General features: G+C 45.0%; 2 protein-coding genes across 8 annotated transcripts in view; one reads left to right on the top strand and one right to left on the bottom strand.

Annotated features, from left to right (window-relative positions):
- Nucleotides 1–234: 234 nt before the first annotated feature.
- Rnf24 (ring finger protein 24) lies at nt 235–14,097 on the top strand (the record flags this gene model as incomplete). Its single annotated transcript, NM_001413708.1, is given in 5 exon segments — nt 235–392; nt 4,188–4,230; nt 7,414–7,455; nt 8,208–8,287; nt 8,940–14,097. Coding segments are annotated over 5 exon segments (447 nt in total). The 3' UTR covers nt 9,079–14,097.
- Nucleotides 13,393–16,856, bottom strand: part of Pank2 (pantothenate kinase 2) — a 37,749-nt gene continuing 34,285 nt past the window's right edge. For 5 of the 7 annotated variants that reach the window (XM_039104586.2, XM_039104583.2, XM_017591584.3 and 2 more), the window contains one exon: nt 16,576–16,772. In XM_039104586.2, coding sequence (XP_038960514.1) covers nt 16,722–16,772 — 51 coding nt within the window. In that variant the 3' untranslated portion in view covers nt 16,576–16,721. Of the gene's footprint in view, nt 16,773–16,856 lie in introns of all 7 variants that reach the window. The other 2 variants (XM_063283337.1, NM_001106513.1) reach the window with 2 other exon arrangements.

The raw sequence follows: 16,856 nt of genomic DNA, 5'->3' as shown, positions 1-16,856 counted from the left end.
TTTTAGTTCAGGTCAGGCATTAAAAAACTTTTGCCTCTCGTGTATAAATATATAATGCTATCTTAGTTCCAAAGGGGGGTTGGTTTTGGTTTGTTTGTTTTTTACAGTCTTGCTATGTAACTTTGGCTAACCTCAAACATCTAGCAATTCTCCTGCCTCATTTACCCAAGGGCTAGGATTACAGATATGCACTGCAATACCTGTCCACACCTAATTCTTTTCCATTCTTTCTTTCCCCACAGTTCATCCATGAGCTCAGATTTCCCACATTATAACTTCAGGATGCCTAATATTGGATTCCAGAACCTGCCTCTCAACATATATATCGTGGTTTTCGGCACTGCTGTGTTTGTCTTTATCCTTAGTTTACTCTTCTGTTGCTACTTGATTAGGTAATCAATTTTTAATATTTCACAAATATTTCAGAATACTTGAAACAGTCATTTCTACAAATAAGGGCAAAAAACATTAAGAATGGGCCAGTTTTCTAAAGCCATAGTAGCCCAGTATTTAATTGTGAGCTGGTGTTTAGTAACCCACTTTTGTGTAATTGTCAGTCCTGACTGCTGATGAGGTGTTTTACTCTGTAGTAGAATTGGTCTTCAGTAGTTTTCAACAGTATTAGCTCCCCATTCTGATACACTTAAACCCTTGTCTTTAAGATCTAATCTACTTTCTGGTTTTAAGTTGTGTTTTGTATTGTTTTGTTTTGTTTTGAGACAGAGCCTCAGTCTATGCGTCCCTGACTGGCCTGGTACTCACTGCATAGATAGACCAGGCAAGCCAGGAACTCATGGAGACTGACCTGCCTCTGCCTCCGGAGTCTGGTTCAGTCTGCTGGAAATTGCTCTGGTAGAAGGCATTTTGCACCACTGTCACCTGACATCATCACAGGTCAGAAGACAGCGTTTTAAGTCAGGAGCCATGCCTTAAAATGCCACTTGCCTCTGATCTTCCCAGTCTTTAAGCCCCTCTCTGAGGCAGAAATAGTTGTGTGATTACTTATCTGCATAATACACTAAACAGTCCACACATTCAGTATGCATAGAGACACGGGCTGAAGAAGTCAGCTCATGTGGGCTGGGGTGATAACTTTTGCTAATAATGTTTCATGCCTGCTGACTTGTTATTATCTAAACACTTTTACCCTTTGTATTATTAAATGGAGCCTATTTTCAAAGCCAAAACTGACTTTAAAATTTTTATGCAAGTCAGGTGTAGTAGCAGACACTTGTTATCTTAGTGAGGTAGAGTCAACATGGTCAAGGGTTTAAGGCCAACTAAAGTACATAGTGAGGCCCTATATCAAACCATAATTTAAAATGTTACGTGAAGCCCAGTGTAGTGGCACAGACTTTAATCCTAGCACTGGGGAGACAGAGGTAGACGGCTCTCAGAGGCCACCCTAGTCTACATAGTGAGCCAGAGCTACACTGTGAGACTGTCTCAGAACAATTAAAAACATTGTTACATGGTCTTCAAAGAGGTTTTTTTGTTGTTGTTGTTGTGTTTTGTTTTTTGTTAAAAAAAATAGGAAATTAAAAGCAAAGGTTATGTGTTTTGTTTTGAGACAGGGTCTCCCTCTGCAGCTCAGACTAGCCATAACCCTTGTTCCTCGCTTTAGGCTTCTGAGTGCAATGTTGGTTACAGGTAGGAGCCTCCTGGCTGTCATTTCCCGTAGAGGAAGACTGTCTGCCTCACAAGAAGAATAGGAGAACCAGAATAATACTCAGGACAAAGCAAGTAAATCCCGAGTTCAAAGCCACCCTGAACTACACAGCAAGAACCTGTCTCAAAGAAGAGGGTAGAGGATGTGATAAAAACTTGAGAGTAGGAAGGGTTTGAAACCACTGCTGCATGGAAACTTAGCATTCTAATCAGGGATCGGTAAAGGGAATCATAAGCCGAGTCCCCTCCACCTTGTATGCTAGACAAGCCTTCCGTCACTAAACTGTAGTCCCAATATGCCTGAGCAACAAATAACGATCATATTAAATTTTAGCCCACAGAGCATCCTATGTAAATTGTGTAAACTTGGGGATTTGGTTTTTTTTTTGTTTTTTTTTTTTTCAAACATGATCTTCATTTGTAGCCTCAATTAGCCCGGAGTTTGTTTTGTTTTGAAGCTCAGGCTGGCCTCCAGCTCCAAATTGACCTGCCTCTGCCTCCTGAGTGTTGGGATTAAAGTTGTGGGCTGCCATAATGGCTGTTTTCATGTTGTGTGTGAATCCCGATTAACTATCAAGAGAAAGGTGGATGTTTATGTTAGTGGAAGAGCAAAGAGTAAGATAGGGATATGATTTTAACTTATCCCCCCAAGATGTGAGTCAGAAATGGTACAACAGGCACTTTATGATTGACAATACCTGAACTAACCTAACTAACCAATGAAAGGTGAGCGTCAAAGGATTGCACAGTTAAGGAACTGCCATGACAACAGAGGCTAAAGGAGGCATAACTAGGTGTAAAATGGGGTCGTAAGTTGGACTATTGCTCAGGAAAGGGCATGAGTGGAAAATCTTGTGGATTCAAATGGGTGATAGTCAGCGATGTCCTGTCAGGGTTAGGCCACTTTCTAGTTATGTTGTAACTTTACTATATTTCTATAACTGTAAGCATTGGAGAAACATGGAAAAGTTTGTGTGAGCTGGGCATGGTGGTTCAGGGTCCTAAGGCAGGAAGTTCTTAAGTTCCAAGCTGGTCTGGTCTACATAGTGACATTGTCTCAAATCAAAAGTATGTGCAGATTCTTTACCTTTTATGTGTTTAGTTTAGATTAAAAGTTGTGTTTTTTTATGTGTATGTATCTGCATGAGTCTGTGCACCACATGTGTGCTGGTACCAGTGGAGGCTGGATAGTGTTGGGACTGAAATTAAAATCACTTGTGAGCTATCTGATGTGGGTGCTGGGAACGGAACACTGGTCCTCTCATCTCTCTAGCCCTTAGAATTAAACATTAAAAAACAACACAGGGCGTTAGGTTTCGCCCTCTCAAGTGTGAAGCAGATGAGTCCAGACAATCACAGTGTCTCTGAGGGCATCCACGCCAGCCTCTTCCTAGTTTCTGGTAGTGACCAGCAAACCCTAGCTTTCCTTGACTGGCAATACTGCTCTGCAGTCACTTGGTCACCTGCCCTTTTCCTCCCTCTCCCTCCCATTGCCTAAGCGACACCAGACCCAGGATTCAGAGGTTTTGAGGGATGCCCTTATATGCAAAGGCAGGAAGATAGAGCACTGGGACAGGATTCAATGTCTAGGTAAACGTTATGAGGCCAGTAAGAAACAGTACAGGGATAAAAAGGATCTAAGACCTTACCTTACAACACACATAAAGTGTAGGCTCAGGCGGGTCTCAGACCTAAATGAAGTAGATAAAATAGTACATGATTTTTCAGAATACGGGGCATTGTCTTGAGACTGTCTTATGTAGCCCAGGCTAGCCTCAAATTCTCTGTAGCCAAGAAAGACCTTAAATTTTTGATCCCTTTACTACTGTCTCCCAAGTGCTGAGATAACACGTTTGTCTCCAGACATTGGCTCAGGAGAATTATCTTTTTTTTTTTTTTTTTTTGGCTCTTTTTTGGTTCTTTTTTTCGGAGCTGGGGACCGAACCCAGGGCCTTGCGCTTCCTAGGCAAGCGCTCTACCACTGAGCTAAATCCCCAACCCCAGGAGAATTATCTTAATCTTTGGCTAAGCAGACATTCCTGTTACTGGATGCAAAAAGAATCTTAGGGACTGAGGATTGGAGAAAGTAAACACAAAGGAGGCTGCACCAAGCAGCCATGGATGTGCGTCTAGAAGCAGACACAGCTAATGTACATTCGGCCACAGAACCAGCTCTAGGTGGGCGATGATTGGGAAAGAACGTTTCAGAACTTCAGGGATCCTCAGAAGAACCTATATTTTGATATAGATGATAATTATTCCTACAGACACATGTTTTTCATTTCTAAACTATGTACTTAGTCTTTGCACTTTATTGAATTTTTTAATTAAGAATGAGACAAATTATTGAACTAAGACTTTGCTGAACATGAAAATCTTTATCTTTGTTACACTGTCTGCTGTATTGAGATTCCTGTTTCAATGAGATTTCTCTAGAACTTACAGTGGGTGATATCCCATGGTTTAGTGGGTACTCTCGCCCAAATCTCTATATTTCACCGCTCATTTGTGTCTTTTAGGCTGAGACATCAAGCACACAAAGAATTTTATGCCTACAAACAGGTAAGAAATTTAATTACAAGTAGCTTTTACTGTGCTTTTCAGTAAACTTTGAGACTGTGAGTCCATTCATAGTTTAAACTGTGATTATGTTTAAACTCTTTATTTTTTTAAGATTTATTCATTTATTATATATAAGTACACTGTAGCTGTCTTCAGACACACCAGAAGAGGGCATCGGATCTCTTTACAGATGGTTGTGAGCCACCATGTGGTTGCTGGGAATTGAACTCAGGACCTCTGGAAGAGCAGTCAGTGCTCTTTTTTTTTTTTTTTTTTTTTTTTTTCCCCCGGAGCTGGGGACCGAACCCAGGGCCTTGCGCTTCCTAGGTAAGCGCTCTACCACTGAGCTAAATCCCCAGCCCCGCAGTCAGTGCTCTTAACCGCTGAGCCATCTCTCCAGCCCCACGTTTAAACTCTTCCCCCCCCCCCCCCCCCCCCCCGGAGCTGGGGACCGAACCCAGGGCCGTGCGCTTCCTAGGTAAGCGCTCTACCACTGAGCTAAATCCCCAGCCCCCCATGTTTAAACTCTTAATATGAGTTCATCTTAGCTTTTCCTTTGTTAGTTTATACCACAGAATAGAGCAATTCGATTTTCTAACGTGATCTTGTATTATTACTTGAAGCTATAGAAAATTTAGATGATAGGATAAAATGACTGAATTTCAGCCAGTATTTGTTGAAGAAGAATGTTGTCCTCTGTCACCCTTCAAGTTACCACTGATTTAATAGAGTGCATGCACTTCCCACAGCATGGGTCTCCTTCATGAACAATAGCAACTGCTCAAAGGGGCCAGCTGTATTACTATGTTCGCTCTCTTGCCCTTGGGTCAGCAGCCTTTCACCCATGTGCTTTTGATCACCCCAGCTTGCTTTGTTGGTGTTAGCATGTTTTGTTGTTTTAAAACAGGGTCTTACTGTATGTCCAAGGTTGACCTGGGACCTATTTTGTAGTCCAGGCTGGTCTGAACATGAAGGCCCTGTCATGGCCCCATACAGGCCTGCGCTTCCGTGCTGATACGAGTCATTTAGTCTTCCATTTGTCATCTATTAATATTTTACTACTAACATAATCAAACAGTGGTCCTAGATTTCCCTTAATTTTGGCCCCAAGCATAAAATTGTTTTGTCCTTAGTTAGCTGTTTTTGAGTGGGGAAGAGAGGTAGCTTCTTTAACTTTTCTGGCACTGAGGTCGTATTTTAGAGTTGTGTATCCTTCTGTTTGAAGTGAACTCTTGTACTCCTGTTCATGACTATTGTGACCTCTACAGTACTGCTATGTGGGTCTAGCACAGGTATGTGAGTGTCTGCAGTGTGGGTCTAGCACAGGTATGTGAGTGTCTGCAGTGTGGGTCTAGCACAGGTGAGTGCTGTAGTTTTCTAAATGAGTCCTTCTGTCTAGGTTTTGTCATAATCTTGAAATCTTACCAGATGCTTGCATGTAGGTTAACATAGGGTGAAACTGGCCTTGGTGGTCATTTAATAGGTGAAATTCACTGAGAACTAATGAGGTAAGGTTAAAGGTAAACTTATTCTAAAATGAGTAAGATTTTTAGCACATCATTCATGACTGAATGGTAGCTTCCTTTATGATTTATGAAAATGAAATTTGCCTTAAATCATTTTCTATTTGAATGCTGAATATCTAAAATTTAGACATTTTCACCAAATTAAACTTGTCTGATTCTCTCCTTTACAATAAGCACAGATAGCCAGGTGGTAATGACCTATGCACACCTTTAATCCCAGCACTTAGGAGGCAGAGGCAGGCAGATCTCTAAGAGTGTGAGGCCAGCCTGGTCTCCACAGTGAATTCCAGGACAGTCAGAGCAGTATAGAAACCCTGTCTCAATCCCTCCTCCACAGACAAACAAAATGATAACTGTGTTGGGACTAGAAAGATGATGTGTGGGTTAAGAGCACTTCCTGCTTTGGCAGAGGGTCTGTGTAATTAATAACCACATGACACTAGTTCCAGGGATCTGACAGTCTTCTGTCTCCATAGATAGCAGGCATGCACATGGTGCACAAATACACATGCAAAGGGCCCATGCTTGTAAAATAAAATACTTAAAAAATTTTACATGTGCAGGTGTTTTCCCTGCATGTTTGCCTGGTGTCATCCTTAGGCCAAAAGAAGGCACAAGAGAGTCAGACCCCCTGGAGCTGGAGTTACAGAGGGTGTGAGCTGCCATGTGGGTGCTGGGAATTGAACCTGGGTCCTCTGAAAAGGAAGTCAGTGCTCTTAACCCTGACATCTCTCCAGCCTCCAAACAGTATTTTTTTAATGATGTGTATTCTGCAGTTTTTATTTTTTGATGGAATCCCTGCAGTGTTACATTCACTTCAACCGATGTTTGTTACCACATGCCCAAGACAGATTTAGATAAAATTTTTCTGAGGACACTGGCACATAATAATCAAACTTCCTAAATTAAAATTCACTTTACATTATAATCTTGTATGAATTACTAATTCTCATCAGCCAGTACTGCTTTACTGAATATGAGGTTATTGCTTCTACCAAATTTATGTTTTCCCCAAGATTTGCTCTACTCTTTTTTTTTTTTTTCTTTTTTCTTTTTTTCGGAGCTGGGGACCGAACCCAGGGCCTTGCGGTTGCTAGGCAAGCGCTCTACCACTGAGCTAAATCCCCAACCCCTGCTGTACTCTTAAAAAGATCCACACGTTATAGCTGAAGGTGAAACGCAGAGGAGTGCTTGCCAAGCATGCACAAGGACCTGAGTCCAATCCTCAGTAGCACCTACACTGAGCATAGGCACACCTGTAATCTCAGCCACTCGAGGTCATGACAGGAGGATCTGAGGTTAAGTCATTGTTAGCCACACAATGAGTTCAAGCTCAGCCTGAGCTACGAGACCCTATATTTAAACAGGAGCTCAGCTGGTGGTGGCACATGCCTTCAATCCCAGCATTTCTTTGAGTTTGAGGCCAGCGTGGTTCTACAGAGTGAGTTCCAGGACGTCCAGGGCTATACAGAGAAACTATGTCTTAAAAGAACAACAAAAAGGGTGTTTTTCAGAATATTTAAAAGAATGTTAATTATAGCACTTCGCGTCAGACAGATCTCCATGAGTGTAAAGCTAGCCTAATCTATATAGTGATCTACAAGCCTGATTCACTGTACATTTACATTGGTGTAAAAATATTTTTTTAATCTTATAGGTTATATTAAAAGAAAAAGTAAAAGAACTTAATTTACATGAGGTAAGTTGCTTTTAAGTATTTGAATTGTTCCTTGAGCCATTTCCTAACGTAAGTGGTGTGCTTGAATACCTTCATTTTCAGAAGCTGAAAAAGATGGGCCTCTCCCCTCCCCTCTCCCTGCACCTCTAGCAGCATTGTGACAATACCATATGATGTATTAACGTTAGTCCTCTTGCCACTGTGATAGAACACTGGAAAGTAACTTACATGTCATGGCTCCTATGTTGGGTTTCTGCCCATCATGGTGAAGAAGAGCTGGCAGCGAGCCAGGCTTAGCTGAGCCCTGGGTGGATGAGCTGTTTACACTGCCCTCCATAGGGAACAGAGACATGAACACTGCCGCTCGCCAGGCTGCCCTCTCCTCCTCTCCTTATTCAGTTTGAACACCTAGCTTACACGTAAGGTGCGTCCTCCTCATCAGTTACACCTCCCCAGAACACCTTGTCAGCCGCAGCAGCTGTGTGCTCCCTGATTGACAGTGAAGATTAACCCTTACACGAGATCTCAGGAGTGGTTCTTTGTGAGATCTCACTTGTAAGCACAGGTCATCCTTGAATTCACAGTCTTCCAGCTTCAGCCTCCCAAGTGCTGGTAGGCATGGCTCAACATAGCTGATTTAAGAATTCCATGTAATGTTTGGGCCTCTCACTAGCAGCCTTAGGGAGCCCGAGTTCCTATTGCTTTGCTGAGCTTCAGGAACCCACGCTGTGTTTGTTGCAAACACTGGCCTCACCTGTGACTTTGCCTTTCAGCTCTGTGCTGTGTGTCTAGAAGACTTCAAGCCTCGAGATGAACTGGGGATTTGCCCATGTAAGCATGCCTTCCACAGAAAGTGAGTATTGGTATGGAATTATTTAGTTTAACCCAACTTACTATGGGCTGTGGGGCACTGCCAGCCCAGCTCGATGGCCTCACAATTGGTCTGTAGTGCAGAAAACTGACAGCACTCCACGGGGTGGGGCACATGCATGTGTACGTGACATTAGAAGGGACCAGAGAAGTGGAAAGTGAACAACATCACTGCAGGCTTGGGCAGAGGTCCAGCTCATCCTACACCTCTACAAACAGCTCTTTAGCTGGGCTTCCTGTCTCGTGACAGACACTTTTTTAATCAGACCATTTGTTGTAAGTCAGAGTAAATAGCGTAGGTATGCATGGCGCTGTGGGCCGCCTCCCTTTCTGTCATGGTCATAGATTTTGGTTTCCTTTATTAAAAACTTCGGGTTCTCCTGCTTTCCTTCACCAGCGTACTTCCTAGGCAGTCATGTGTGACCGAAAGTACAGAGTACTGAGTGGTACTTCACGTCACCCAGTAGGAGGTAGAAGGCTCTGGCTTGTCAGAGGGTGACATGGATTCTAGGGCTGAGCACCCACATCAGACCCCACAGTGGCTCTGTGTAACTGACAGTCTCAGCAGAGAGCCCAGGCAGGGGCTGCTCTAAGTCTGGAGCTCATGTCTCCCACTTGGCTGTCTTGTTCTGCAGGTGCCTTGTTAAGTGGCTGGAAGTCCGGAAAGTGTGTCCCCTGTGCAACATGCCGGTGCTGCAGCTGGCCCAGTTGCACAGTAAACAGGACCGAGGTCCCCCTCAGGAGCCCCTCCCTGGGGCAGAGAATATTGTATAGCTTGCTGCAAGGATCAGACTGTCGCTGGACACATCAGTACGGAGCCAGGAGGAACACAAGCAGACTCTATTTTGGCTGCTCTACCTGGGATACCCACTGTCACTTCCTTTGCCTCATGAAGAACTCCTGAGCCAGGCAAGCTAAGACCCTAGGCATCTGGATTTTGTGACAACCAAAGCACCCTGATATCACCCTATGCCAAAAGGAGTGGATGAGCCTGCAGGGTTGGTTTCAGAAGTTTCCTGAGCATCTCCTGTGTCTCCCAGGCACCTCCATGTCAAGCAAAAGGGAAGATAAGCACAGGTGTCAGAGACCAGAACTGTGAATGCGGCTTCGATGCCACCCCACCTGTGGACCCATCAGCTACTGTGCGGACTTCACAGCCTGCTGTTGCCACATGTCCTCTTGGCACCCCAAGTCAAGTGAAGCCAGTTGTTCCATCAGCTGAAGCACAACTGGCTGCCAGTATTTGGTGAGGCAACCCTGCAAGGCTTTTCAGGTTCTGTTCTTTTTAATAAGGCCATCTTGGAACCTGAAGACTTTGAAAACAGCAGCAGCAGAACCCCCTGCCACATGTGCCAGTTCACACTTGCTGTCACATCTTCCAAGTTGAAGCCATTGGAAACACTTGGAAAGGCCTGGTCAGGAGCCATTCTTCTTCTGTTTGCCTTCCTAGTCATCAGTAAGACCCAGCAGGAGCTTAGCCCTGAACCTCCACTGTCCCGTGTAACCCAGGGGCCAGGGGCCTGTTCAAGTACACTACAAGTGTAGTGTGATTCCATTACAGCTGCTGGCCTCAGCCCACTGGCTAAGGAGTCTCTCTGGGCCCTCAGATGGCTCCAAAGGAGAGCCCTTCCTTAGCAAAGCCAGTCTTCTCCCACCAGGATGGCCAGGACAGACACTTTGGCTTCTCTCCCTCTCTCCTCTGCTCTTTTTCTACATAAGAAATATGTCTTACTGCATTTTTAAACATTTATCCCAAATAAGCTCCCTGTAATTCTGAAGCCAGTGAGCCACTGGAGTTGTAAATAGTTTGAGGAAGCTCCTGCATGGCTGGCCTTCTGCTGGTGTGGACCTCAGTTCTGTGGACTTGAGATCCCTAACTGAAGGTGTTTTTATAGGGAAAATGCATGCTGCTCTTTGGCTCTTTCTGTCCAACTTTTCTAGAGATGATCGCCTCCAGTAGGCTTTGTGAACAGTGTAAATTCGCCGTGTAAAGCACAGACTATTCTTACACAGCTTGCTCTCCCTTCCCTTGTCACAACAGTGCCACTGCAATGCCTCGCCAACTGCTCTGCTCCGCTCTGCTCTGCTCTGCTCCGCTCCATCCCACAGGTGTGAGGAAATTTTTTCAGGAAGTACACTCTGGCATGGAGAAGATGGAGGGCTTTGCTACTCTGTTCTTGGATTCTACCTAATCTTAGAATGAGAGGGGACCTGCCTTTGCCTCCAGTATCTGGGATCAGATGAGGAAGAAAGTTCCAATTTGTCCAGAAAGTGTGGAAGCCAAGTGTGGTGGTGTGCATCTGCATAGTCCCCACTAAGGCAGGCAGGGTCACAAGTTTAAGCCCAGACTTGGCTTCATAGTGGGATCCTCTTGCAAAAGGGGGCAGCAGGGGTGGGGATCGGGGCTCCTGGCAGAGTCCATTTGGAAAATTACAAATCCAGTTGGAAAGAATGAGCTGTTCCCAGTGTGCTCTGTTTGTGGCAGACCAGCTGGATTCCTATGCAGGGCAAGGGAGTGTGAAACATTTTCTGAGAGCCTTAGCCTGATTGACCCCAGTAATCCATTATCTATGTCCCTCTGTAGTACCAGAGTCAAATGCCCACACTCAGTTTACAGTAAAATGTCTTCAAGTGACCAATGCCAGAAGTGGGCTTCTCCTGGTTTAATTTTGTTACAGGCTAGTGTTTACCATTTCATATTGGATAACTGTATACATTAAGACACCCCCCTTAAAGATTTCCATATGATCGATACTGCAAATTATTGCCACTCACAGCTTTAGTAGATCCTTGGCCTTTAGCATTAGTGCAGCTTTTCCTATCCTTGGAATCAGCCACTCAAAAGCAGGCATCACCAAAACCCTGTATTTCTAGAGGCAAAATTGCTCACAAAACTTTCAGATAGGTTGAGGTGGTTGGGTATGCAACCTGAATAGTCATGGGCATTGGAAGAATCTGGGGTGCTTTGCTGTGCTCAACCTGAATGAGGTCTCCTAACCTTCTGTGCTTAGCCACTGTTAATGTGATTGCTTCCTAAAAGGCATTCCTTCGGCTGGAAGCTGCAACTGTAAAGTATGTTTCTCAGTTCCACTTCTTGGCCACCGCTCCCACTTCCGGCACCTGCCAGCCACGGCAACCCAATATTTGCTCCTGATGTCTGGGTCCTCCACCAGTGCTTCCTATGCATCTGCAGCTTTGGCCAAACAATACTTGAGCCCGAACTTAAAATGAGACCACCCTTTCCACATCATTTCCTAAGTTTCTGGTAACCTTTTTGTGTGGATGTGTGAGGGCTTGGGTCAACTCTTTTTTTTTTTTTTTTTTTTTTTTTGGTTCTTTTTTTTCGGAGCTGGGGACCGAACCCAGGGCCTTGCGCTTCCTAGGTAAGCGCTCTACCACTGAGCTAAATCCCCAGCCCCTTGGGTCAACTCTTAAACCACTGAACTAAGTGTCTTAAGTAGCTAAAGGATTGGGGGTCACTGTAACATACAAGAAATTGACAGCTGCAGCTTTTCTTTGCCAAGTGTAATTTCATTTGGTCTATCCCTCATCATTAAGGTTCTTTTAACATGTACCTAACCAGGAGTAGAAAAACCAGCCAGGCAGGGACAGGTAGCCTCTGGGTGAGCTCTGTGCTGGGGAACCGGGGCCTCCCACCAAATACTGTTTTTGACAAGCCTTGACAAAAAGATATTTTCCATGGCTGTTCCAAAGCATTCTATCTCTGACTTGGAACAGCCACACCAGGCTGTGCTGAATACCTACATCACTTACTTTCTGGGAATTTGAGATATCTATAGAAGTTCCTGAGAGCTCTACAGTTCTTGGAAGTTTGAATTGGCCACTTGTGCTTTTCTGCAGATCACTTGATTCCCCTTTCCTTAGCCACCACCTAGGAATTGTAGCAAGGTTTCTAGATGATCTGCCAGTCCAGTCTGGTAGACACTAGGGGAACAGGATCTGCTGATAGCACGTACCTTCCTGGTCACAAACTCAGTAACTTCTCAACTATGGGACTTCCCCTGGCTCCACCACAGTCTTTTTTGAGACAGGTTCTATGTATTCCCAGTTATCCTGAAACTGTATAGACCAGGCTGGCCTCAAAATCAGAGAACCAGGCCTAACATCCACATTGAATCTTGACTTGGTTGCTCAGTCTTCCTTGAGTCTTTGAATAGGTAATCCTTCACAAAATTCACACAATAGTTGCCTTCTTGTTTCTTTAGTCTTTTACGGGAATGTGTGTGTGTGTGTGTGTGTGGGGGGGGTTGTTACTTATACGGAGAGCCAACCCAGAAGTGTACCGTGTATGAAAGAGAAGCCTGCAGTAGAGGTTTTTGCATTTACATTCCTTTTTATATGGCTTCCTTCACAGCCCCCCCCCCCACCCCTAATAAAACAGCACAGCTGTTTTTCTTGTCCTCTCTAGGATGACAAAGCTTCCCCCAAGCCCTAAGCAGTTTCTCTAGGTGCCTGGACCAGCTGCCACCTTCCTCCCTCTCCTTAGTAGTTGTTGCCAGTGTGTTTGAGGCAGGAAAGCATGTATTAAAGTAGAGGTCTCCTCTAAGTCCCCAGGGCCAAGTCATTGTGTCTGCAAATAAGTCATTGAAGCAAATTCTCCTTCCACCTAACCTTTTTTTTCCCCCTCTCCCTTCTAAGGTAAAAATTATAAAAAAATTAAAGCTGCCTTCTACAGGCAGCCAGTAAGGGAGAAAGCAGACCTGTGCCTCGCTCTCTAGCATCCACCACCCAAGGTCTTCCCGACTCACCTGCTTCCCGGTAGCCCAAGCAGCAGCTCAGTGGGTAGTTTGCCTGTGCTTACCCAAGATGAACCTTGAAAAGGGGAGACCCACCCCTTTGGCACTTCATGCAATCTCTAGCTTGGTTAATCTTCCCCTGCAACTGTTAAGAACCTCCTGAGGGGCTGGGGAGATGGTTCAGTGGCTAAGAGCACTGGCTGTTCTTCCGATGATCCGGGTTCGGTTCACAGAACCCACCTGGTGGCTCACAGCTTCGATCTGTAACTTCAGTTCCAGATCTGGCATCTGAGTGTACAGGCTCAGACATGTACATGCAAGCAAACACTCATACACATAAAAATAAATCTTTATTTTTTTTTTAAAAAAAAACTGCTTAAAATGGAACCGTCAAAGTATTTAACTTACTCTTGCACAAAGGTGAGGACCTAAAATGCCAGGTAAAGGTTTTTCAGATTAACAGGACTGGGTTCACAAAGTTGAACACCTGTCACTTACAGGTTCAGCTTTCGAACCTAAGTTGTTTCAAGATGCTTTTATTATTCCAGTTAGATCAGCAAGCATCCCAAGCCCTTAGCTCCTTTGATGACAGGGTCAGGGAAGCTACCCCTGCTGTTTCATATGCCATGGAACTCAGCTCATGACCTCTCACCAGTGTTACACGACTTATGTGGTTGAGACCTCAGCGCCGTCCATGCCTCTCCTGCCAGGCTCTAGGTCTGCAGACAAGTCATGTCCAGGAAAGTGGAGGAGTGGCACTTAGTCTTGTAGTTTGGCCCTATGGGGCTTGTTTACTAGATATAACTCCCTCAACAAAGGTTTATGAAATGCTGAGCCCCAGGTTTCATAGACGTGTTTGTACACTAAGAATTCTGCAGCAGAATATTTTTAAACATTGGTTTTTGTAAGCTATATTTTTGTATATTTAATTGCTATTTTAAAACTTTAATGCATTTTTTGCTAATCACTTGTTTAAAAGTAAAACATGCATGTAATCGACCCAAACGTGTAAATAAAGAGCAGATTTTGAAATACTTTGTATTATGTACCTGTCAACTTGTGTACTAGTGTGCCTGATATGTCCTCCCACAGTGTGGGGGAAGGCACCGCGCCTCTGAGACAGGAAGCTGCCAGACCACAGCATGTATTCCATCTGTGACCACAGCATGTATTCCATCTGTGACCACAGCATGTATTCCATCTGTGACCACAGCATGTATTCCATCTGTGACCACAGCATGTATTCCATCTGTGACCACAGCATGTATTCCATCTGTGACCACAGCATGTATTCCATCTGTGACCACAGCATGTATTCCATCTGTGACCACAGCATGTATTCCATCTGTGACCACAGCATGTATTCCATCTGTGACCACAGCATGTATTCCATCTGTGACCACAGCATGTATTCCATCTGTGACCACAGCATGTATTCCATCTGTGACCACAGCATGTATTCCATCTGTGACCACAGCATGTATTCCATCTGTGACCACAGCATGTATTCCATCTGTGACCACAGCATGTATTCCATCTGTGACCACAGCATGTATTCCATCTGTGACCACAGCATGTATTCCATCTGTGACCACAGCATGTATTCCATCTGTGACCACAGCATTTGGGATGACTTATGTATACAGCTTTGCCGTTTGACAGTCTGCACCCCCACCCCACCCCACCCCCGAATCTGCCCTACCTCCAGGCGGTGAGCAGCTCTGAGCTACTCAGCTTCAGCCCATGGTTCCACCAAGGCACACATAACCCTGGAGCTACCTCTGGGCAACCTTGTAACCCATTTCTAACACTTTGCTCTGGGACCCCCAGACCCCTGTACCCCAGGTGGTTTTCCTTGCAACATGCTCCTTAACTTCCCATCTGTTTCCTTATGCTCTGGGGTCCACTAACTCCTCCCACAAATACATCTTCTGCTTTGTCTCTTACCCAAATAACTCCATGCTTTGGGGCTTCTCAAAACCAGGCATTCTCAAACCAAACTAGATACCCTCAAGCTACTCTGTGCTCCAGAGCCACAAACCTTCCTGAGTGGGGGTAGTGAAGTGGATTGGACAGCTGAGAAAAGACAAGATGGTTCCAACAACCACTGGAAGCGGCTCCCAGTTCAGAAGTGGCTGTGAGGTGCAATGTCTATTTTTCTGCAAATAGTGCTGGAACCAACATGAGGACAGCTTGGAGAGACTCAGTTGAGCTTGGAGTGGAAGTCTGAGTGAGACTGCAGCCAAGGAAGCAGGAAAAGCAGGTGAGACCTAGGTATAAAATGAAGCCCTGAACAACCCTTTGTATGTAGGGAGGGCACACCTATCATCCAATCCCAGCACTCCAAAGGTGAAGGCAACTGGATCAGCAGTTGAAAGGCCAGCCTCGGCTGTACAGTGTTATTGTCAAGTTTGAGATTAGCCTTCACCACCAGAGATACTCTTTAAAAAAAAGAACCCATCCCCAGAATGACACTGGGCTGAAAGAAGAAAGTGATGGGGTAGGTGCAGAACAGTCCCATACACCCACTGTGATCCTGAGGCTCGCTCTTTTAACACTGTGGGAGCTTTAACAATGGAGGAAGACAGAACCACACATACAAAGCACTGGTCACAACTGTGAAATAGCCAAGGTGTACACAACACCTCAGGGGCTTAGCAAGCCAGTCTCCAGACCAGAGATAAGTTCACAGAGATGGTCAGGAGGAGCACAGCCCTGCCACGGATGGAGAAACTTTCTGGTGTAAGTGGCAGGTAAAGATACAATTTTGAGGCTCTCAGGAGGCAAAGCAGGGAGAAGGGGAGGGGGAAGGACTAACCATCCCTGCAACATCCTGTGTGATGTGCTGTGTCAGACCCTAGCCTAATAGGACCCTTAGTCCTAGTGGGCCAAAGCCTGTAATAAAAGGTAACGGCATCCCTGTGGGAACTGGGAAGCATCAAGCAGACTAGCCAGCCAAATGCGACCCTGAGTTCCCATGGTCCAAACCAACAAGAACCTTCCATTGCCCCAAACCTGGTACCAGAATCCACAGCTGAATGAATGGCAGAGGCATCTCCAGCCAGAGACTGAGGTTTCCGGTCCTGCCCCATGCGTCTGTGGACAGGCACAACCTTGCCTTCAGCTACAATGCAGGCCAGCTCTTAACATCAGATGCAGAACAAATCCACCAAGTTTGCAGAAGCTTGAAATAACCAATTTCAATTCAAGTGTGTGAACACAGGTAAACATGGCCCAACCCGAAAAGGAAGGCAACCTCCAAAGGCATACTGATGAGACTGATAGACTCTCACACACTTCAACAGCACAAGCAGTCAGCTGCTGGTGGGGGTCCACACAGCTCCACGCATATCCAGTGGGTGATGCTGGGATTCCAAAGTACCTCAGGGATTTATGCTACCCTGAAGAACACCTTATAAACAGCAAATCTCCACACTGCCTAGATGAGGTGGGGGTGGGGGTGTGAATTGTGTGTGTGTGTGGGGGGGGGATGATATCCTTACTGAATGCTAAGTTAGACAAAACTTTAAGAATTTATCTTGATGTCTTAGAAAAATACATTTGTTTCTTGCTCTGATTTGAATAGTACACGATCATAAAACTTGAGTCTCTTAAAAAATATATATATATCCACAGATGTCAGGAAGTCCTCTGGGTAAGTCAGGGTATCTTCAACAGCTCAAGGAGTGCGCCAACAGCTCCAAAATAACCCTGAAAATTGACACACCAAAAGTAAGATTTTTTTTTAATTATTTTTAAATATGTGTGGGGAGGGGTAGTATGCATGTGGGTACA

This window comes from Rattus norvegicus, chromosome 3 (genome assembly GCF_036323735.1).
Source record: "Rattus norvegicus strain BN/NHsdMcwi chromosome 3, GRCr8, whole genome shotgun sequence".
Lineage (NCBI taxonomy): Eukaryota > Metazoa > Chordata > Mammalia > Rodentia > Muridae > Rattus > Rattus norvegicus.
The sequence above is the reverse complement of the archived record's forward strand: the minus strand, read 5'-3'. Positions and strand labels throughout refer to the sequence as shown.